This window comes from Gymnoscopelus braueri (genome assembly GCF_963280865.1).
Source record: "Gymnoscopelus braueri genome assembly, chromosome: 9".
In the NCBI taxonomy this organism is placed as follows: domain Eukaryota; kingdom Metazoa; phylum Chordata; class Actinopteri; order Myctophiformes; family Myctophidae; genus Gymnoscopelus; species Gymnoscopelus braueri.
In genome coordinates, this window is record NC_137610.1 from 32,166,526 (window position 1) to 32,190,088 (window position 23,563).

The following is a 23,563-nucleotide window of genomic DNA, read 5'->3' on the forward strand; positions in this document are numbered from 1 at the left end:
CATGCTTTAGGAGGTACAGCTCTCCCCACAAAATATAGTGGCCACGATGATGCAATGTCGCTCCAATCAGCGGCCGATGAGGTAGCTACAAAACTGACCCTGAACAGGAAATGGGTATGCCACCTTCTGGAAAAGGGAAGTACAGTTACGCACATAGTCTAATGCTGATGATTAATATTTCCAGGAGTTCCATTTATTTATTGTAAATAGTTTTGGGCCATTAACACAGCATAATCAATGGGAAGGAAGATGAACTCATGTTATCATCACACCTGAGTACTATTTACAAACACTTAGTGTTAAATTGAGTCTAAAACAAGGATAAAATGTTGAATTCTACTCCTTTTAATGACTAGCCCTGGATTAAAGATTAGTGGACAAATGTGTAAATGAAAATATCTAACTAAAGATAGGTCATTTATTTTGGTAAATTACTGAAAGCTAGGCTTGGACATATCATTGAACTATTGAATATATTATTTGAATATAATATTTCTGGCTGATAGCTGCTTCTGCAGACATCTGCTGTTTTTATTACTGGCATCTAACCCATGATGATAAGCCATAGTCCTACTGCACTGCTTTAGCACATAATTTAACTTTACAAATATTGAAATTAAACTATTCTATTCTGCCTGCAGCCTAGATAAAATGTTATGTCTTGACAGCTAAGGGACTCTTCCATAAATTCATAATCAACCAGGAAAAACATTGTTACATAAACGATCCAAACTTTGCCCCTGGTTTAACTAAAACACAGTACCAAAATACTTCATTAGTTTCCCATTTGAACCAGGGAAAAAAATTAAAAACATCATTATGCAAATAATGCTGTCATGCCTTTGGTGTAACTAAAATATAATATGTACGCATTTTCTGTCTCAGACAATTGAAAACGGTGTTGACACATTGATTGGGTTAAGTATATTATTTTCTAGGCAGGAGATAACACAGTGATACTGTTGTTATTATCATGGGGCACTCTCCAGGGCAATGACAAACTTCAGCCCTCCTGACCTGTGTGCATCTTAATGCCGACTCCTGGTTCCATCCTTTCCCCGACAGTCTGTTGCATGCCTTTACCCCATAATTAACACATTCAATCGGGGAACGCATCTCTGGGATTTTAGATTTCTTTGGCTATTCAAAATCGTGAAACTTTGCGCAAATCTTTGAATATATATTCTACAAATATCTTCTAAATCCTAACCATTTTTTTGAGCGGTGCAACCGCTCCTATAAGAGGGTTTAGGACCCATCCGTGGTGAAAGTTTTTCTTTCCGTCGTGAACATTTTTCTTTCGCTGTGACGCCATGCTGTGGAAAACACGCCCATAGGCTAAACTTTGCAGGACGTGCTGTGATTGGCTAGCGAGACACATGATGAAATTAACTTCAAACTTCGCAGACGCACTGTGATTGGCTAGCGAGACGCATGATGAAATTAACAATAATGTAAAAAATGTAAGCACGTCACTTCGCAGGACGTGCTGTGATTGGCTACCGAGATGCATGATGAAATTAATAACTCATAAATAGCACCGCTCACTTCAAACTGGGTGTGATCTTTTCATTTGTTGCTATATCAGTGGTTCTCAAACCATGTCAAGGACCCCCAAAATGTGTATTTGAACGCGGACCCCCATCTCAAAATATTTTGTTCCAGGGACCCCCCAGAGGCAAAGATTTGAGTTACAAATGTTAGCTTTAAAAATATATATATTCAAAGATTTGCACATATTTTCAAGATTTTTCGAGTGGTTACACAGATGCGTTCCTGGTTTGAATGGGAACGGTGTTACAGTGTTGAACATCAGGCTGTGCCCACCTTACGTTGAGCTCTACTGTTCCAAGTTCCAACCCAGTGTTCTTCCCCATGTCAAGAGCAGCATTGGTGTGTTAAACCATGCATGTCCGTTAGACTTTGACTTTCAAGTCTGTGGTTTCCCGTTTTCCTGCCAGTGTTTGTTGCAGTTCTAAAGAAAGACAAGTGTTGCTATGGTGAATCGTGTCTGTGTGCCGACTAGACCTTGACTTTATCTATGTCTATGGTTGACATGGGCAATTCTTCCTGAAGCATCATACTTCCTCCAGTCTGGCAACAGTGCTGGTGCTCCTTCCAGTCCTGCAGGGACAACAAAGAGGACCACTGGGATGAGCGTTAGGGGGAAATGCAATATTGTACAGCAAAAAAAGGTGATCAGCTGAATCAGACAACCACTTACATACAGCAAGGTGCAGAATCAAGCAGTGTGTCAGTAAATCTTTATATTCAATTGTATTTCACTCACATGTATGCATGCGTATACTGAAAAAGGAATTGTGTAGAAGCAGCTATGTGCATATCTTGCAACTCCTGTCACAATCGCAATTGAACAAAGCAAATAAGATTCATGGAAAATGTGATGATTTGCTTGGAAAAGAAAAGAAAGACTAGACGCGTCGCAATTCTGGGAAATTGCAAAGTGGTTGCGCTGACGGGTTGCGGCCGCCGGGACTTGAGGAATACGCCTGGAGGAATACCGTTGGAGGCCGCGCGACGTGCGATTCGAATTCGGTGCCGATCGGATCCCGTGTTCGTGACACGTGCCGTTTTGATTTGAGGAAAAAGGCCCCTCCCACTAAAGAAACAGGCCCCTCCCACAAATGTAGCGGGCCAATGACATCATCATGTCACTCCTGAGATCACTTGCGTTTCATTTTGAGAGGATTGATCCCCCCCAAAATAATGTTTTTGCATCAAACGGTTACATTTTGTGCATTTGTGGCGCCCCCTATGGACCAAAGTGGAAAAGCTTTTCGGGATCCGTTGAATAAACCACCCTTAAAGTCAATGGGGAAATTTAATGCACTAATAAATCAATATCAATTAAACTATCTAACCAATCTCTTAGCAAAATGATAGTGCACGATTCCCGGTGAAGCCGGTCATTTTGACATATGGCACGAGTGTGGGAAAAAAAACTGTGGGAGGAGTAGCGTGCCAAAATAAAGTTTATCTAGAAAGAAAGAAAGAAAGAAAGAACTAGAAAACGTGCTCCTCGGAGCACAGGTCCCCGCCAGGTCAGGTAGGTTATTGTGGCCTCCTGGTGGCGCTATAATAGGCCAATGTGAAAAGGGTGCCATTTCTTCTTAGGCCTTTCATGGAAATCGGACACTGCATTCATGATTTGAGGCATTTTGTTCCAAAAATGTGTTTTGCAAAATTAGACCTGCTGGTGGCGCTATAACAGGCCAATGTGAAATGGGTGGCATTTCTTCCTCGGCCTAGTGGGAATGTGCGTGTGAAATTTCACAGAAATTGCAAGCTGCGTTCATGATTTGAGGCATTTTGTTCAAAACGGACCAATCCTGCAAACTTTGGAAGCTAACCTTAGCCAATCAGGATGGAATATGGGAAATCGGACAGATCCAGGTTGATCACATGACTATAGAGATACTGTGTACCAATTTGCATGACGTTTGGATATAATCTGTAGGAGTAATGTAAAAAAATAATCACACCCAGTGTGAAGTGGGCGGTGTGGTCACAGTGGTCATCACAGTGATGGAAGTTCACTTAAAGAAAAGTAATATTGTGGACCAACCATTGTACACCCCTAACTTAAAAAAAAACATTTGTGATTCCAAGAGTGATTCACTTAAAAAAAAAAACATATTTGTGTTTTTTTTAAGTGCATAGTCCTATTTATAGGGCTATGCACATGTGTCATGTTTCACTAGCCAATCACAGTCCTGAATAGACTGTGATTGGCCAATCACGGTGCAGGGTTAGGGGGGTACACTGGTGGCCAATCACAGCGCAGGATTGGGGGGTGCAAATATCCAAACCTCACATATAGGGGCGGTTTCACCGCCCAAAAATGTGTTTTGCACAAATCGGCCTCCTGGTGGCGCTATAACAGGCCCATGTGAAAGAATTGGGGCAGAGGTTCTGAATTGGCATCCAGGGAGTGTGTGTGCACAGTTTCGCAGCGAGCGGGCCAACGGTGCCGGAGATTAGCTGGTAACACACGGACAGGACACACACACGGACGGACGGACGGACAAGGGGTAAAACATACTCTCTCGCCATGACTTTCGGCCTGGCGGAGACAATAAAGATTATCTATTACTAGTCTGGTTGCCCTATTCGGGCAACCACACTAATAATCAATCAATCAATACAAACTACTGCCAAAACAAACCCCTAAGGCAATACTGAGGTGTCTTCTCAAGGTCTACTGATAGATAATGATGTCTCACCTTCCTCTGGCAGAAGGTAGAGCAGTAGTTGACCTTGTGACAGCCTGTGCATTCACTCATGGCCACCCGCCCGCAGTTTACGCACATTTGCTGTGGGGTGAAGGTAGCAGTGTATGAGAATATCAACTTAATACATCATCCAATCCTCCTTAAGAGAAGGAAAATAATCCACACACAGAGCTTTTTGAATCATGTATGGAATAACAAATATTGCCCCCTTCCCCTGAAGGAAAAGAAGAAAGTGTATATATATATATATATATATATATATATATATATATATATTTCTTTTTTTTAATTCCTTGACTGCAAGCTATATAGGAATGTTGACTTTGAAACGACTTCATGGATCACCATAGATATATTATAAAACAACCCACACTCGGCTGGTGATGCCAAATAACAGCACAGTATGCATACACAAAGTCACACATGTCACCCCTAAAGCCTAACTTTGCACGGCCGTGTCGCATTGTTAGCTAAAAAATCTGTTATTTATGGTGAGCGACACCATCCTATGACAGAGAAAAGATTATGCTTCAGGCATTTCCTTTGATAAGATCATACATAAATCATGCTACAGTAGATAGTTCTTACTGCATTGACACTATACTGTAGCTGTCACTGCTCTAGCCTCTGATACATCAGGACAAAAGACAGGCTCCAGGGACAACTAAGGGACATGACGTGTCAATGTGTCAGATATATCCATGCTCATCCGCTCCACCCGCTTCCCACACACTAGTTATCCGATGTTAAACGTCATCCGGCTTCAAGGTTGATGTATCATTCCATATTGTTTATGTGTTGGAGGCAGAGATATTTTAAGTCACGCTGACAGATTTACCCTTTGAGAGGAAATAACCAATTCAAAATTGGGACCTACTTTACATAACAGCAGGAAATCGGCCCACACAGAGCAAACTGGGCGTGAATAGAATGCAGCCTGGGGTCATCTGGTAGAGTTCTGCTAGTTATGCCAGGGACTCGGCTCATTACGAAGTTGGATTTGCCTTTACAGTCAGGGCTTCCCTATGATTTTAAACGGCTGTACAGGAAAGCCTTTTGTGACCAATTAATTTCTGACAGTATTAGATACAGATGTAGTTAGATATAGTCACACAGTTTTATAATAGTTTAAATTGGCTTAAGTTTATTGTATGAAGCAAATAAGGATAATTTATTCATTACTATCATTACTATTAATTCACTATCTATTAATTCACAAAACCTGTGTCTGTTTGTCTGTCTGTCTGTACCGGGCATAACTCTGGCGGCGTGTGAGAAAATCTGAGATAATCCTGAGACTACATCAGGTAAAGGAATATTGCACAAACGGGTGGACATGTATTCCCAACTTGCATCGTTGCCGACTTGCGTGGTACCGAAGGCCGCAGGGCTTCTTATAATTAATGTGCAAATGTGCAGTTACATAAAATGCCTCAAAGGGGTGAGCTAAGAAGATTTACCTGGTGATCTTGACACGGTTGTACACAAAAAGATTACCCTCCCCTTTTTGTTCCTCTTTTACAGAGCATTAAGAGCGATATATTTATTTTATTCTGTGGTCAGACTGTTATACAAGGCCTGAACACCGCCTGTCGCCAGGCTGGCCTGCCACACTGGAACACTTTCCTTTATGACAGACTTTCCTATGTGGATTTACCATGTGGATTTTACCTTATGCAGACTATCTTCCTATGTAGACCCACCGATGTGTTTATCTTTTTTTTTAACCTCATGTGGACTATATCACTAGAACGCAAGCCTACACGTCTATACCGTTCTAGTGCTGTACCTCATGTACGAAACCTGCTGCTATCTTTTTTCAACCATACCTTATGCCTAACCTCATGTACATATCTACAATTTTTGCACCTTATATCTAATCTCAGGTACATACCTATTGTACTATTTTTGTAATCTATGTAAATAAATGAATTAAATAAATAAATGAAATATGTGTAATATTTGATTTTTCTTTTGACCAGTTTCTTTCCCGTTTTCCTCCTTAACTCATTCACTGCCAATGAAGACTTTTACAACTTTTTTTCCCAAAGGCCCAGACTGCTAAGGACAACTTTTACGACTTTGTGTGTTTTTTGGTGTTTCTACTAAATGGCACTCAGAACCAGGAAATCACGTGATCCCAAGATTTACCGCTCCATTCATTTCCTGGTTAACGTATTTGGCAAATCGCCTGTATCTCGCCTTCTGTGTTTTAATGTATTTTTGACGAGACATGCTATTTTCAACGGCCTATAACAAGCGAAGCACAGGGAATCCCCCCATGATTAGCAACTATCAGGGGATCGATCATACTGGAGATTAATATTCTGTGACTACTTGAAAAGGTAAGGGGGAAAAATCGCTGGCAGTGGATGATTTATTTATGTATTTATTCTGACAGTGAATGAGTTAATCCCCCTCTTGAAAACTATGAATGATGGAGCTTCCACACAAAAACATACTTCTTTACACCTGCAAACCTGTGATTTGACAATAAAGTTGATTCTGTCATATTGTCAGGTAAAGCTTTTAATAACTGATAAATTGTCTTCTTTCTTTTGTAATCTTGAATTTGAATTCATAGCCAAAATTAGATTTTTATATGAAACAGGATGATGTGCTATCATCAGTATTTTAAGTCCCATAAATTATTTAATATGTTAAGACTTTCCCCCAGAAAGTATTTACCTTTATAATTCATGTTAAATTATGGGCTAATTCTTTGTTACATTTTATTATAAAATTATTGGTTTATTCTATGCTTTATTATAAAATTGTTCTAATGTGTCTATTCAAAAGTGTTTTTTTAATTCTTTTTTTAATTTATTTTTGAAAGACACTGAATATTTACTCGTGTTATGTTTATGAATCTGACACTGTGTGGGTGGCTGTAAATCGAAGGGGGAGATTCAAACTAAATCGTATCCCTTAAGTCCATGGTTCAAGTGTTTTCAGATGTATGGTGACAGGACTGCATCCCTGGGAGGATTTCTGTTCTTTCCAAATAAATATTTTATTTTCCCTTGAATGACAGGATGGTGTTACTATAGTCTCCAGACTAGGCTGTTTCTCAATATCAAGATCGTAAAGACAGGAGTTGCGACCTTGGGAAGAATGTACTTGTCAAGTTAACTCACGGAGAATGTTCTCTCAAGGTCATAAGACCAGAAAACGCATACTCATTTAAGACAGATTTGTACTTGAAGTGGCGTGATCGCCCACTGCAGCTCACGGCCTTAATGAGCTACTGTATGTGTTTCAGTCAAAACAGCAGGACTTCACATGAAAATTTCAAGTAGGCTCTATCTTGATATCAAGTTTAAATGACAAAATTCTCGCCTAAAGAAATTTACATTTTGTAATATTACAGTATGTCAAAACGTTGTTGTGAGTTTACTCCTCCATCATTGCTGCTGGTTGGTGCAAAATCCATTCTGGGATATTTGGCTGTCCCAGGTTCACAGAAGTCCTATCCCAATGCATCCTTGATAAAGTGAGCGGATCAAGTTCACATCTGGGAATTTGTAAATGAACTTGGCTCGATGCAAACTTTTGAATTGTGACAATACTGATGAAGCTTCACAGGTTCACGAGGACTCAAGTACAGACAAGTGAAATAATTGAGAAACGGGACACGTCGTGCCACTTTAGACACATCTCTAATGTGATAATGTGATAATGTGATAACAGTCACCTTACAAAACTTCTCCATAAAGGAGGCCAATGTGTGAACTAGAAAGATGTGCTCCTCTGAGCGCAAGTCTGGTTGCCTACCCCACGGCTGTGTCAGTCATAGGGCGCAGCTGTCAGGGCACGAGGAAACTGTGGGGGGAAAGACTTTGTATGACAGACCCTCAACATGCTATTCCAATTTGGGTATGACTGGATGCTGCGTTCCATATGGCTGTTTTAGTAAGAAATGTCCATAAATTTGTCAAAGGCAAACGGTATGTTTGCGTATCAAAACCTCTTGCAAACTTTGGAAGCCAATCGTAGCCAATCGGAATGGTCTTTGACATTGATCTGATATTGATCACATGACTTCAGAGAGAATGTGAACCGATTAGTGTGAGATTTGGACCAAATCTGTAGTAGAAGTAGTAGTAGCAGTAACACAAAATGGTGGAAAGTCTAGCCAGGCGGAAATTAGCGTGGCCAAAGAATCCAGGGGGGTAAAATAGGATTGACCTATGGTTCAAGAAGCAGTTGTTATAGCGTCACCTTGAGGCCAGTTTGACTTCTTTTGGCCTAGTGGGAGTGCGCATGCAAATTCTCACGCTGATTGGTCGAGCGGTGCTTGAGATTAGCTGCTCATACAGACAGACAGATGGATGAACAGGGGTGAAAACATAATCTCCGCCCCTGACCGGAACTAGTAATGTTATGGATTCCGTGTGGCAAGGGGCCTTGCGTGTGTCTGTGTGTGTGTGTGTGTGTGTGTGTGTGTGTGTGTGTGTGTGTGTGTGTGTGTGTGTCACATCTGGCCACACGTACATTGATGATGATCTCTTGTCCTTGAAAGTTAACCTTGACCTCTGCGATTTCTGAGCCCCTCTTGGTCTCTGGGTCGTCTGGCTGCTGAAATGAGATATGGCTCTGGAAGGAAAGGCCGGGGGGACACTGGAGGAGACAAGACACACACACACAAACAGTTGGCATGAAAGGGCTGGGCTGCAACTAATTTTACATTTCTTATTGATTATTTCGCAGGAGTAAAAACACAGACGTCCTCCATAATTATTACAAATGGCCTTAATTTAATTAATTTAACTCTGAGAGCACTTGAGTACATTTTTTAAGTTCAATTAACACATAATTTTTCTGTGCACAAAGTATTCACTAGTAGCAGTGCCAGAGTTCAGCCTCTGCACCACCAACCAGTCGTGGAAAAAGTACTCAGATATTTTACTTAAGTAAAAGTAGCAATACCACAATATCAAAATGCTCTGCTACAAGTATAAGGCCTGTGTTCAAAATGTTACTTGAGTAAAAGTGCAAAAGTATTGGCATCAAAATATACTTAAAGTACCAAAAGTAAAAGTACTAAAATGTTTCAAAATAGCTGATCTACAAGCTCGTTTACGCTTGTAGATCTGCTATTTTCAAATAGCCTATGTATAAAATAGGCATAAAGTGGTTAAAGTATGTTTTATAGTATAATAATTAATGTCTGCAAAGTAACTACTAACTAAAGTTTTCAAATAATTGTAGCGGAGTACAATATTTGCTTCTGAGATGTAGTGTAGTAGAAGTAAAAGTATTGAAAATTGGAAATACTCCAGTATTGAAAATTGGAAATACTCCGGTAAAGTCAAAAATACCTCAAAATGCTACTCAAGTACAGTACTTGAGTAAATGTACATGTGCCGCCAACCAGAGCAGCCGGTCCACTCACCTCCCTCTTGGTCACATGACCTTTGTCCTGCCCTGATTGGGCAGCATGCTGCTTGGCCTGCTCGATGAGGGCCTTGAGCTCCTGAACGTTGGTCAGCAGTGTGTTGGCCATCTCGTCCAGGTACAACCAAGTGTTCTTCTGACTGTCGCCCATGGCTCCCACCTGGGACAGAGTCCCCACCTGCGCCACCTCCAGCCCATTGACCAGGCTGGGGGGTGGGGACGCCACTTTGGCCTGTACCACCTGGGAGGGCATGGCCAGGGCTGGCAGCGCCGTCAACACTGTGAGTGGGGGAGGAGGGGAGGATTAACCCATTAAAAAACGGGAACGCATATGTGTAACCACTTAAACCATTATTTTACACTTTGGGCTATTCTTTTGAAAGAAATCGTGTAAATTTGTGCAAATCTTTGAATATATATTTTTAAAGCAAACATTTCTAACTCAAATCTTTGCTTCTGGGGGGTCCCTGGAACAAAACATTTTGAGATGGGGGTCCGCGGCCAAATACACATCATTTTGGGTGGTCCTTGACAAGAAAAGGCTGATTATAGCAACATAAGTATTTTTAAAAAAATGATAGGATTTAGAAGACATTTGTCAAATCCCCCAGAAGCAAAGATTTGAGTTACAAATGTTCGCTTTAAATATATATATATATTCAAAGATTTGCACACATTTTCATGATTTAAAAAAAAAATAGCAGATCTACAAGCTCATAGCGCTGCACTCGGTGCCGCGCTATGAGCTTATATCTGCTATTTTTGAATAGCCAAAGAAATCTTAAAATGACACTTTCAACCTTAGAATCTGAATCAGAATCAGGTTTATTGTCACATCACAGGTTTACAAGGTAAAAAAGTGGGTGAAATTCGCTTTCGTACATCCAACGTTATTTCCATAGAAAGAAGAGGGGGAGGAAGGGTCAAGTGGGAAGGGAGATCAAACAAGAGAACAAAAAAGATTAGTAACTAAATTAGTTGAACATTTTCAAAAGATGTCCATTTTATTTCTAAAATACAACAAGAAACATAATGTCACGTTGAGAGCTTGTAGATCGGCTATTTTTGCCTCGACAACGTTGTACAGTATGATGAAGTATAAATCAGGCTTAAGTGGTTAAGACTGGGATTTGTTGGAGAATGAGGGATTCTCACACAAAGATAAAGATAGACAGACATACTGCCGATCAGAGCATGTGAGCAGCCAGATTTTGAATGGGCCGTGGAAAAAAAAAGATAGACATTTGTTGCGAACGCGGAAGGAGGCGCGGCGAAGCCGCGCCTCCGACCAAGTGGAGCTTACTATGGGTGCGTTCGGATATTGCACACCGGAGCGCACTCGCCTATTAGTTTGTATTGGCCAGTGCGCTCAGTGCTGTATTTCCGAACGCACCCTATGTAACCGTGCTCGGGTTGTGGGTGTGTGTCTCCGTGTGTGTCTCTGTGTGCGTGCACTGCCTCAGCCCTGTGTGCAGCCAAGTAAATGTCCAATATAGACGTACCATACATCAAATGAAAGGCCTTTGAAAACTGAACACACCTGTCAAGGTTGCGTTTAAGCCTGCCCCTTCCCCCGGAAGCCACGCCCCGGAGAAGGTTCCTAAAAACTCCCCATTGAAACCCCATGTTAAATGAAAAGTGCCCGAATCGCTCCGAAACTTTTTCTACCCCCCCTAAGTGGGGGTCTACGAACAAATACTTCGAGCTCGGATTTTGGCTCCGCCCCCCGGAAGTGGGTGAAACAGCCACTTCAAACACTTTGTTGAATTGTTCAAAAACATTCAAAGTTATTTTTTGGGGAATTTGTATTTTTGTAAGATGCTCCTTTTAACGCAGAATTTTTTTGGATTTTTTATATTTTTTTTTATTGGTTACTTTTTTTTAGATGATTTCTTTTCATTATCATTTAATTTTGTTGGCGTTCGCTTCCCGCGTTCGCGCGTCTTACTTGTTTTATTTATCTGTCCATATTTGGGCATAATCCAGGCACGCAGACAGATAGACCCACAACTTTAACCGTAACGTTGCTCATTTGTGTGTTCAACTAATGAACACACGCCTGCTATCAATCACTGACACTGTACATATACTATGGAAACAGTACCGAATTCTCTGAGCAACTACTAACAGTACTGTATTTCATGACCCAAAAATATTGATCGTTTACAATCAAGCTGTCAAAAACAACCTTCCTGGCCGGCAGCTCTACTGCCCGGGAGGACTGAGCAGGATCCCCCGCCCGGCAAGATGTCACGTCGGGACTGAATAGAGCACAGCTTGTTGACTCAAATACCAAATTCAGGGGCTTGTTTTGTTTGTAAGCACAAAAAACGGATAGCAAATGTCAGTAACCTCTCCAGTGTTCATTTAACTGTGTTCAAAATCAGTTCCTGTGCCTCTGCAAGGGCTTGTGTGTGTTGCTGGTTCCCGGGCGGTTGGAGCTGGATGAATCAAGGAGTCAACTGTACACCTTGAGGCTGGCACACAGTAGTAGAACAAAACAATCCTACAGAACAACATCAACGCTGATTGGCTGTCAAGATGTGAAAGGTGAAGCGAACATCACCTCATTTGGAATTTTTCAGCTGGAGCGAAGACTCAGAAGCAACAAAATGCTTTATTCACGTCACCCAGTGAATACACAATATATACCCCCCCCCATTGCAGCACAATAATGATATTTTATTTTAGCCCCACTAACGAGAGTACAAGGTTCTACAAATGGCAATGCTGGTCTGTTCAAAGCACTTAGGTCTGTGGTCCTATAACCAACCGGTAGAGAATTATTGAGCAGGAGTGTCATCATAAATAGCCTTGCTGTGTAAGGAATGCAATAAAAGTGAGGGCGAAAAGAACAAGTTTGAAACTGTGTCTGTCAAAGTTGTCCTTGCTCAGCTCCCAACCTTGTATCGACTGTTGAAATACATTTCTGTCTAGAGGCCTGAAATGAAACTGGGTAGGAAGTAAGGGGGAGCTAGGGAAAATAGGCCAAATAGTCGCTCCTATAACACACACACTTGTGGTACTTGTGTGTGGAGGTACACAAGTACCTCCACACACACACACACACACACACACACACACACACACACACACACATAGTACCTCTGCAGGAAACAACCCAGTAACCCAGATTACTGTTTTAGAAACCAGAGGGAAACGGAAGCAGGTCATTCTCATGCAGGACTCATGTATTGCCTCGTCCCACAGCAGGTAAGATACTGTACATAGATTTGCCTTGACAACTAATCACATCCACTGTACTGTACCACAACATGTGCGTTAGGGCATTAACCCAAAAGTCAGGGCGTCTATGTCATTAACACGAGTTGACATTCACAGAGAGAAGTCAACGAGTCGTCGTTGTTTTTTATTCTTGTGTGTGTGTGTGTGTGTGTGTGTGTGTGTGTGTGTGTGTGTGTGTGTGTGTGTGTGTGTGTGTGTGCGTGTGTGTGTGTGTGTGTGTGTGTGTGTGTACAGAATGCAACCTGTAAGTAGGATTGGTTATTCATAAAGGACAGGAGTGATTCTGCCCTTTTCCAACTAGGGATGGTGTTACGCTCATTTTCAGGGTGACTGTTGGCAGTTCTCAGATTGAATGTAAAACATTCATTAACAAGCGCGTCAATGTGCAAGGAGGTGTTTGATTGGTTGAATTGATTGATTGATTGATTGATTGATTGATTGAATACTTTATTAGCAGTTTGCAAAAAAAGCACAGGAAAGTACAGTTCAATACAAGGTCTGCTAAGAGGATTTTAAACCCAAGAAAGCCTATGGCTTGTTTCCATCGGGGTCCTTTGAAGAGGTGCGCAGCTGACCTGCACTTTATCAAAAGCCGCAAACTTCATCCTGTTTGATTCAAACCCAACATACGGTATATGTATCATATCTCTGCTGTCCAGCGCGAACCTGCTAACTCCAAAACGCTCATTGTTCAGGAAACGAAAAAACTGAAAATTTTCAGGAAATGAAGAAAACCTTATATTTTTAAAACAAAGCAATACTGCCTCATCAAAGTTGGTATAGTGACTTTATATATTGTCAGATACTTGCATGTGTCATTATATTATCAACACTTTACCCAGATCGCGGGTAAATCAACACTTTACCCAGCGCAAGTGGAGTTAGTAGTTTCAGACGAGCAGAAATCAAGCTGAAATGGAGTTAGGTGTCCAAACAACAATAGCTCCACTCGCTGCTGAGGGAGAGGTTTCAAAATGGTACAAATTCCCAAAAGCTAACAATGGATCTCCAAGCTCACAATGCATCACAACAATGTGTGAATTAATGCCTTGATGCTTCATGACACTTATTATATAGGCCTACAATAATAAACAGGACTTTAAATATTACAATAACTTCTGCAAAGAGGTAGTAAAACTAGCGCGGCAGAAATGCTATGAACGTCTTTCTTCTTGTCACATTGCTCTCCTCATTAAACACTTCATAGATTTTAGAAATGTAATTACTTGTTTTCATAACATTAGCGTCAGTGCTAAGTTTGATAAACAGGTACACTGCATAGTTTTAAAAGAGTACGGGGAGTTTGTATCCGTGTTCCTCCTCTTCGTTCACTGCGCAGCGCGCTTTACTCATGCTGTGAAAAGGCAGCACTGGAGAGGAGAGGGGGGAGTTGTTTGTTTTTGACGGACAGTTTGAGGATCCAATGGAGTTGGGAGTTTTCGTCAGAGGCGCTTTTTAATACTTTTCATTGGTTCAAATGTTTAGATTTTTTACACAGACGTAAAGGGTGTTCAATAGCGTTGATTTATGAAAAGAAAAAAAAAAGATGAAAATGGAGTTAGCTGGTTTGTCCTGGACACCGACGATATCCAATGTTGCTGGCCACCATGGAATCTATAATATTGACATCAAAACAAAAACGGTAGGCTTCATAGAGGGGGATCGCTTTGTAGGGTTCATTTTCTTTTTTAAATACAAGTTTTTGATCAAAAACCGTTGCAGGAAACTATATGGCAGTGGAAAACATTTCCAGAAAGATAGATGACTGTTTAATGTTACTGAGACGCTAACCTCGCATCACCAGGCTTTACACACGTGAAATGTCTGAAATACAGATCGACCACATTGTGGAACTGCATATTGTGCTGCCGTCAGGCTTTCTGTTTTCCCCGCTTCCCTAGTAAAATGTACCAAACAATGTAAGGTACAATGTTATGTTATATTTTGGTTTTGAGTAGGCCTTGTAATGTGTCTGTTGATTCTTGTTTCTTGCAAGTTCTCTGCATGTAGCCTGCTGTCTCTTGCACATTTTAAAGTTGGAAAGAAATGTATTACAGGCCAAGAAAAATACAGAACACATGCCGTTATTATTGTATTTCTTTGTTGAAAGTAATCGTTCTGCTGCACTGTAGTCAGGCCTGAGTCATTCTGCACTTAACTGTGTACAATAACGTTATTTAATAAAAGTTGCTCATTGTAAAAGACAGACAAGTTGCAAAAATCTGAAGTCGAAAACGCCTTTCGCCTCCTATATGAAGGTGTGCACAATGTGTAGGTGCATGTGCATCTCCCTGGTTTCTCTCTCACGTCCTCTCACTCACTGGGGTGAGGGCTGCAGCAGCAGGTGGCTGAACATGAGGCGTGTGTGGCCTATTTCTGCTTCAGTGGATAGTGTGTGTGTGTGTGTGGGGATTCATCTTCCTCCAGCTGGATGGACTGAGGAGCTTGGTGTAAAGTAGCAGTAGCTAGCCAAAGCAATGGCACTAGGTGAGCCAGGGGCCCATGGGGAATAGGCTGGCCTCTGGCCCGCATCCAACCACAGGAGCTTCACCGCTCCAGAAGGGGAGTTCTAGACTTGACAGTGAAAGCACGTTCCGTGCAACCAGACCTGACACAAAACGAGTAGTCTACACTAGAGTGTGCAATTGCGTATGCACATCAATGCGTGAGTATGTCATTATTCCAACAATTACCTGTACACTTTAAACCCCAATGACCCAGAGCTGGCATCCATTGCATGAGCCTCTTCGGTCCCACAGTCATACCGTGGGACCAGAAAAAAGGAGCAGCCTAATGCACGGTGCTACTGCTTACTGTATGTGTGCTCCCATTGATTGGACAGAGATTAGGAGTCTTGCCTGCCATAACTACTAGATGAGAGGTCCAGAAGTTAAATATCAGTACACTTAAGGGATTTTGCCATTTACTCAGCCCTAAAGACAGCTTTTAGGGACAAACTCACTCAGTATCACTAACAAGAGTAGGAACAGCCTGTGCATGTGACTTGTGTGTAAAACAGACATGCCCAGTCTGTCTGCAAGGGATTTTCCCATCACTGGATAACACAGCCCAATTTACACTGTCCTAAATTCACACTGCCACACAAGGCACTCAAAACAGATTTGGTGCAAGTGTGTGAGTATGTGTAAATGTGCATTCATTCAGGGACATTCAGCAGGGCTCTGCTGCTCCCCCCACCCTATCTATGTCTATAACACCACCATAATTCACTTGATGGACAGGGGTTAGTCTTGTTCACGACGTTGAGGTAAGGTGATCAAAAGCGTGACAGCTCCACCTGTCAATCAAGGTGCATGTTCTAGCGACATCCCATGTGAACGGCCGTGTCCTGATAAATCAGAGTGCTCGCTGGGGGACTTTTCAAATAGCCAATCAAGGCAGCTCGACTGGAGTGTCCGCTGTGTGTGAACGGCGAGCGGTGGAGAAGCGATGCGATCAGAAATTGCTTGCTGAATTATTCATGCCACGTGCACAATTCACGCAACTTAAATGACAAGTCAGTGGGGAAGCAAATTATCAAAACAAATCACTGGGAGATTGCGGGGCCGTGAGATAATAACCCAATCACACCCAACAGAAGGTAGGTACTGAGGGTCAGGGCAGATGGGAGGATTATATTAGACTAAGAGAGTGAAATGTAGACAATGTGACAGCAGAAAGGCAAAGGGCAGTTCGAAATAATATGTCATTTTCATTATATTATAATGAAAATGACGTGTGCTGAGAGAAAGTGAAATGTGAGTGAATATAGATGGAGAGAAAGAGAGGAGTAGAGTGTACAATTTACAATTGAGGTAATACATCAAATTCATAGAGATCTAGGATCTCTATGCTAGGATAATCTAGGTTCACTGGTACAGCATCTGGAAGACAGACAAAATTGTCAGAGTGTGTGTGTGTGTGTGTGTGTGTGTGTGTGTGTGTGTGTGTGTGTGTGTGTGTGTGTGTGTGTGTGTGTGTGTGTGTGTATGTGTATGAAAGGTCAAGCCACAACAAACATCCAGCACAAAGCTTCCTTCCTGTTCACTGGAATCCATACTCAGTGGAGCGAGTAGACAGAGGTGAGGCTTATGGGAGGGAAGGTACTGTATGCAGAAAGACGGATTAGAAAGAGAGAGAGCGAGGGGGAGAGCGAGAGTGGGAATGAGGAGCTGCATGCCTGCCCCAGTGAGTGCCATCTAAGAAAAGGCAAACTGATGTTTGGTGGGTTCTTAAGGGTGATTTATACGTATTTGTGTGCCGGTGTTGCGCACCAAAAATAGCAGATCTACAAACTCACAATGCGTCACAGCACAATGCGTCGTGATCTTGTAGATCTGCCATGTTCAGCGCACAACATTCCATGCAACCAAGTATACCAGCAGGCATTACAGTTCCATTGTTATTGTTGCTGAGCCACTGCAGCCAGAGGTTTGGGTACATCCACCTGGGTCCTATTTTCAGCAAAGGCCATTTGTAACTGTAATAGAAATAGGCGGATGCAATCCGTGTGCTTTTATCTCATCATTCTGCCCTGATGAAAAATCTATATAGGCCTACTGTAATTGGAATTTCAAACGTTTTCAACCATTCAATTAAAACTCCTAGTGAACTTTCAATAACACCCATGCTTAAAACTTTCTTTCTCCGTCACTCACAATGATGATGGCAGAAGAGTCAAGAGAATCATTAATTAAGAGATTCATTCATAAACCTCATTATACACATCATTTCTGTACCCAAAGGTATATTTGTCAGAAGGTACGGAAATGTGAACCTTCGTTTAATTACAAAAGGTACAAAATATTTTCCAAGAATTGATTTTCGTAAAAGATTCAAACTAATTGTTAGTTCTTTAAGTAGTTGTAAATGTATTTGTCTATGAATATAAGGGTATGTTTTAGCCTCAAAGGTACACAATGAGGTGTACCTTTCTTTCCATTTGGTACATTTTTGTACCAGGATATAAAAGTTTGAAAAATTAAATCAGTAGGAGTGCAGAAATGTTCTTTTAGAGGTACAGACAAGAATGCACCAATGTTCAAAAGGTACGGTACAGTGCTCGTACCGGTACAGCTGGAGCAATAAAGCATTTGTACTCTTTTAGGTACCATTCCTGTACCTTGATTTGCTAGTGTGTAATCATGCAGTTTATTCATATTTGCAGCCATACTGGCCCGTTGACACAGGCTTGTCCTGTCGTACATACTGTAGTAAAATCCTGGCAAAGGAGGTAGAGCAGCCGCTTGTTATCTCCGGCTGCCTCTAGGTTAGTTTCAAAGTGTCCTTGAGCAAGACACGGGTGAGTGCGCGCACATGCGTGTGTGCGTGTGTGTGTGTGTGTGTGTGTGTGTGTGTGTGTGTGTGTGTGTGTGTGTGTGTGTGTGTGTGTGTGTGTGTGTGAGAATGTAACGCACACTGTAAAGCCCTTTGCATGAAGGTGCTACTGTATATGATTGCACCATCTTCTCATTTTGGTGTTAATTTAACTCTGAGAATGTAACCAAATGCAACCCCAAATGGTTACATTTGTACATTCTCAGAGTTAAATCAACACTGGAGACTTACAGACTTTACAGTGTATAGAGCGCAGACAGCCGAGACTTTAATCATGGTCAGAAAAGGCTGATAAAGGTCACGGTTGCCTGAGGTAAACAGCCTGGGGCTTCATTCAGCCTCAGCAGACGGGCTCCCCTCCACTTCTAGACGTCTCCTAAAATAACCAGGCATCCATCTTGAGCCCTGGGTCTAATTGTGTGAAGATTTTGTAAAGCAGGTCAGCAGGAGCAGCAGGAACAGTGGGGCACAGGTATAGTGTATTATGTGAGCGGGGTGTGCAAGCATATGTGTGTACTACTAACTAGGTGAATGTTGGCATGTGCGTGTGTGTGTGTGTGTGTGTGTGGCCCCGACAAGTACATGCAAGGGTGTGTGTGATCTTCAGAAATGTTATCTTGGGGTGTGTGCGCATGAGAGAGAGAGAGACAGACAGACAGACACAGAGAGCGCTAACGATATAGAAAGAGAGCCAAGAGGGAAAACCCGGACGGTAAGAAAGAGAGACAGAAAAAAAAAAAAGAGCGTAGGAAAGCAAGGGAATGGCAGCGTGACACCACGTCAGAGAGGCGGCTCTCTGAATGAGAACAGGGAGGGTGGGGAGATGGCTCTCGCTGATGCCTGTCATCCCCAGACACTTGCTGGGTGTCTGAGAAGTACAGGGCAATGGGACCCGGTTCATAAAACCACTTAATGCAGAAACGTACTGTGTTTTCACCATCATTATCTTGCTTATTAAAGCACTGCCCACTGCCCACAGTAGAACCTCAAATCCAGTCTGAGGAATTTGAGGAAGAAGGCAGGAGAGAAGGAAATAGGACACTCTGCATAACTGACACTATACTCTGATCTCCCTATGTTTTTTGTTTTCCAAAAATAGCAAATCTACAAGCTCTGGGTTATTTTCACTATTCATCGTACAACAAAGTATATAGGGCTTAAGTTGTTAAAATCACACCGATCTGCCTCCTAGGCATGGTAAAAATGGTAAATGTATATAAATGTATTTATATTTATATTGCGCTTTTATCCAAAGCGCTTTACATAGATTGTTCACCCATTCACACACACATTCACACACCGATGGCAGAGGAAACCATGCAAGGCACCAACCTGCTCATCGGGAGCAATTAGGGGTTCAGTGTCTTGCTCAAGGACACTTCGACACTAACTCTGCCCGGGATCGAACTGGGAACCTTGCGGTTTCCAGCTCACTCTACCCGGCCACTCTACCCCTGAGCCACTGCCGCCATGAGGCATGACTCAAGGGCACCAAATCATTACCATGGAATGATGGAAATCAGACGGTCGCTGGTTCACCCCTCAGTCCACCCCCAGTCTGACTATGTGTCAAAGTGTACGTGAGCAAGACACTTAACCCCTAACTGCTCCCTGAGCACTGTATTAATAGCGCCCACTGCTCCTAATATCTAGGATGGGTAAATAATACAGAGGACATATTTCACCTACAGTGCATGTGCAAATGTGCAGTGACAAAAAATACCCCAAAGGAGTGGGGAATATATTATGGAAAGTAGAGAGTAGAGAGGTTCCCTCAAAGAAACCCCCCTCCCCGCTCCTCCCAGATCCTGAAAGGAGCCTTCAACCATTTTCCTCGCCACCTCTGCAGTTCTCCCTGTATGTACTAGTGATGTCATTGACTGACGGCTCACTGAACCACCGGAGAGTTTGGGCGACCAACCGCCCACCTGTGTGGCAGCTAGCAAAGCCTTGGTTACTTCATCAACCTTGATGTGTGGAAGCAGGGTCATATGACAGAAAGACAATCTGGCTATTACGGGGGATAACAGGATCGCTGTGTGCATATTGTCACTGTTGGGCAGAAACCTTGTATCGAATGTAGTTCTTTTCTTTTTTTTCTCCTATATGAATGCCCTACTTCGTCATATGAAAGTGTCGCACAAAAGTAGCGAAATTAGCCAATGTACAAGGTTAAAATCTAATATTTTAGAAAAAAAAATCAAAGTTCACCTATAATTACATGCCCAAAATACTGCCACCATGATCCCGTCCTCCCTTAAGCCAATTTTTTATATATGATAGGATTGAAGTTTGTATTTGTGTGTAGCACGTGACTTAATGAAATAAGGTGTGTGTCTGTATATCAAGGACACTAAAGACACACACTTTGCATCCCGGGTTCAGGGGTGACAAATAATCAAGAGAGCCTTTGGTGCCACATCCACATCCCACATCTGTTCTCATGGAACCATGGATGACGGAGAAAGTAAAGTAAAGAGTCGGACAGAGGAGAGAGAGGCCCGATGACGGCTCATTCTTCACCCAGTAATAGCTTATACTGTAGGTTGGGGTTCCCTGGCACAGAAACGCAAGACCGCCGTCTCTGTGGACCTTATTAAATGGGACAGGAAGGGGGGACCGTATGTGTGTCAGCCAGCGGCATGCAGACATGGGGACCCGGGCATAAGATAGGATGATGAATAGGCTCTGGGGTTTGAGGCACTCATGGAGACTACTGCTGGGATATCTGGTGCAGGAACTGAGAGCCATTTTCTGGGGCAGGGGGGGGGGGCACCTCCGCCGACATAGTTTAGACACTGGAAAGTGACGCATGCAGTGGCGGGACACACAAGGTCAAAATGCCACTGTTGCCTGGGGGCAGTACCTTTAAATATCCTGTGTGACCCAGGGGAGGGAAGTCGGAACAGGTAATGTCACTGAGGGTTAGAGAACCCCCCTCACACAAGCTGTGGTTGAACACGTGTCAGAAGCACTTTGACTCAAATATAGTGATCGTACTAATGAGCAATTTCCACTATACAGTATGCAATATGTGCCCATGTCAAGCATTTTTTGCATGTCCTAACAAAGGTCATGTCTGATTATTTAATGTAAAAAAATTATAAAAGGAATTGCTGTTGTCCCCATGTGACTGCAGTATAATCTGTCTTATTATTTAGTCAAGGTCAGCAATGCGCTGTATTACAACTTGAACCCTAGCGTCAATGTCTTTCTGGGCATGTCATATACAAGCTCGCGATGGGTTGTGAGCTTATAGATCGCCAATTTTTGGCAAGACATTTGGTGTAGAGGGAAAAAATTACTGGGCCGAGAACAGACCCCTAGGCGACCCAGGTCCACAAAGTATCTAGTGGTCTAAGTGGTTAAAACAGTTACACAACTGTTGAATCTCTCTCATACTAGTTTTCAAATCATACCTTGATCAATTGGGGGAAAAAGAGAGAAAAACAAAACAAAACAAAACAAAACAAAACAATAAAAGCAGTAGTACCTTCTGATGAAAGTCTATTGTGGGTGTGACCTGAGGTGGGCTTACCTGCAGTGCTAGTGAACACCTCGCTCTGAGATGTGCCCTCTGAGATGATGTCGGTGGCAGGTGTCGTATCAACGGTGATCTGGCCCGACGGGGACACGCTAACTGCCAAAGAAAGGCGGTGGAGGGGACAAGTTAAACACGTTACGTTTTAATTAAACTAACCTTAAAGCAAAAATGAAAATAAGACTTAGTTGCTCGCTTCCCTTTGGTTTTTTCTTTATTGAATCCACAGAAGGAAAGCAGAGAGTGAGAAGACAGCAGCATGGCTCTAGTGGAAGTTGGATTTCTAGGCCAGCAGGGTGTGCTGTATTGCGGTATACTGTAGCCATCAACAAGCACAAGGGCAAATAATCTGACAGATGAGAAGCAATCTCATTGTGTCAGATTCTATTTAAAAAAGTTAAGTTCATGTAATTTTGCACATAGTTATGTGATTTGTGGCACATTAACTGGACAAAACTCCTGTATGCCCACACATAGTGATTCTGAGTTAATTAATGGATTTGTGGGATGAGAGTAGACAAGACTGCAATCTGGGTGGAACAACCTAACTGATTTTGTTTTGCTTGTGTGTCTTTTTGACTGGGTAATAGCCCAGTCCTACATCTAGCCAGCAAAAAAAGGGTGTTTCTTCAAAATGTGGGCGTTTCGCAGGACTTTTTGATGATCCCATGCTCTGGAGGGGCGGTCACAGATTTTGATATGGTAGACAGAGTGCTCTGAAGTTAGAAATTGCACAAATAGATGTTGAAAGTAAACCCACATTGAAGTTTATGAAACGTCATAAGGCCTTTCCTTACACTGTTAATAACAATTGTTAAGGGCAGAAAGATCAATATGTCAAAATGTTAAAAAATATTAAAGATGAATTATGAATTTCACATGGCACACTATGGATCTATAATATTGTACCAGTCTGGGAGAAATGGAAATCACGTTTTCTCCTGCACATGCGTGCGTGTGTGTGTACTGTATAGGAGCAAAATGTGGCCCATTTTCCCTTTCTACCACCCAAAATGAACAGACATAAACAGTTGATACAAGTTTGAAGCTGAGCAAGGACATCTTGCATACAACTAGGCCGAGCAGTGTCATATTTCTTTTGCATGCTGACAGTAGGCCAGGGACCTCAATTATGAAATATTTTTCAAATGGGTCAACGACAACTATGTAATTTCAGTATGTAAGTTCAAAATGCTGCAAATATCAACAAACAAGCAACCTTGTAGACAGGGTCTACCAGGTGGAAAGGGGGGGGTGGTGGGAGGCAATAGCAATCATAGCAAAGCAGAGTGAAGGCAAATTAATCCACAGAGAAATAGAGGGATGGAAAGAGAAGGTTAAAGTTGCAATCCATAAGATTTATATCCTACCCAGGATTCAAACACGGGTCTTGTGAGGGCCGAGATTTCTACAGCTGAGGGCTTGCCCGCTTGGGTAGGGGTGATCTTGCGCTTCAGACAATAACTCTTGCTTCTCAACCAGTACGGTTCCTACCTAACACAGGGCCTAAATCTCTCAATAGAAGTGTAGGAAGCTAAGACCACTTCCAACCACTGCAGTTGTGTTACTCTATCACACAGACAGGTCAAAATAAGTTCCATTATACGTATATCTGTCAGTTATAAAACGTCACACTATATTTACTACGTCAAAGTCAAACTATGAATGGATTCAAAATTGTTGAATTTGTTGTTTCATTATTATCATAATTACCTTTGCCGTTATTAATTAAAACAACAAGCATGTAATTCGTGATAATAGGCTGCAAACCAACCGCTCTCAGTTTGCA

The 23,563-nt window shown here is 42.2% G+C and overlaps 1 protein-coding gene across 1 annotated transcript in view; it reads right to left on the bottom strand.

Moving 5' to 3' along the window:
* The window catches only part of deaf1 (DEAF1 transcription factor), a 33,743-nt gene continuing 10,180 nt past the window's right edge, over positions 1-23,563 (bottom strand). Inside the window, exons 9-13 of the mRNA XM_080437739.1 lie at positions 21,772-21,873; positions 9,649-9,929; positions 8,748-8,873; positions 4,245-4,334; positions 1-2,124 (exon numbers count right to left, since the gene is read on the bottom strand). Of these exons, the coding sequence (XP_080293865.1) occupies positions 2,023-2,124; positions 4,245-4,334; positions 8,748-8,873; positions 9,649-9,929; positions 21,772-21,873 (701 nt within the window). The 3' untranslated portion in view covers positions 1-2,022. The remainder of the gene's footprint in view (positions 2,125-4,244; positions 4,335-8,747; positions 8,874-9,648; positions 9,930-21,771; positions 21,874-23,563) is intronic.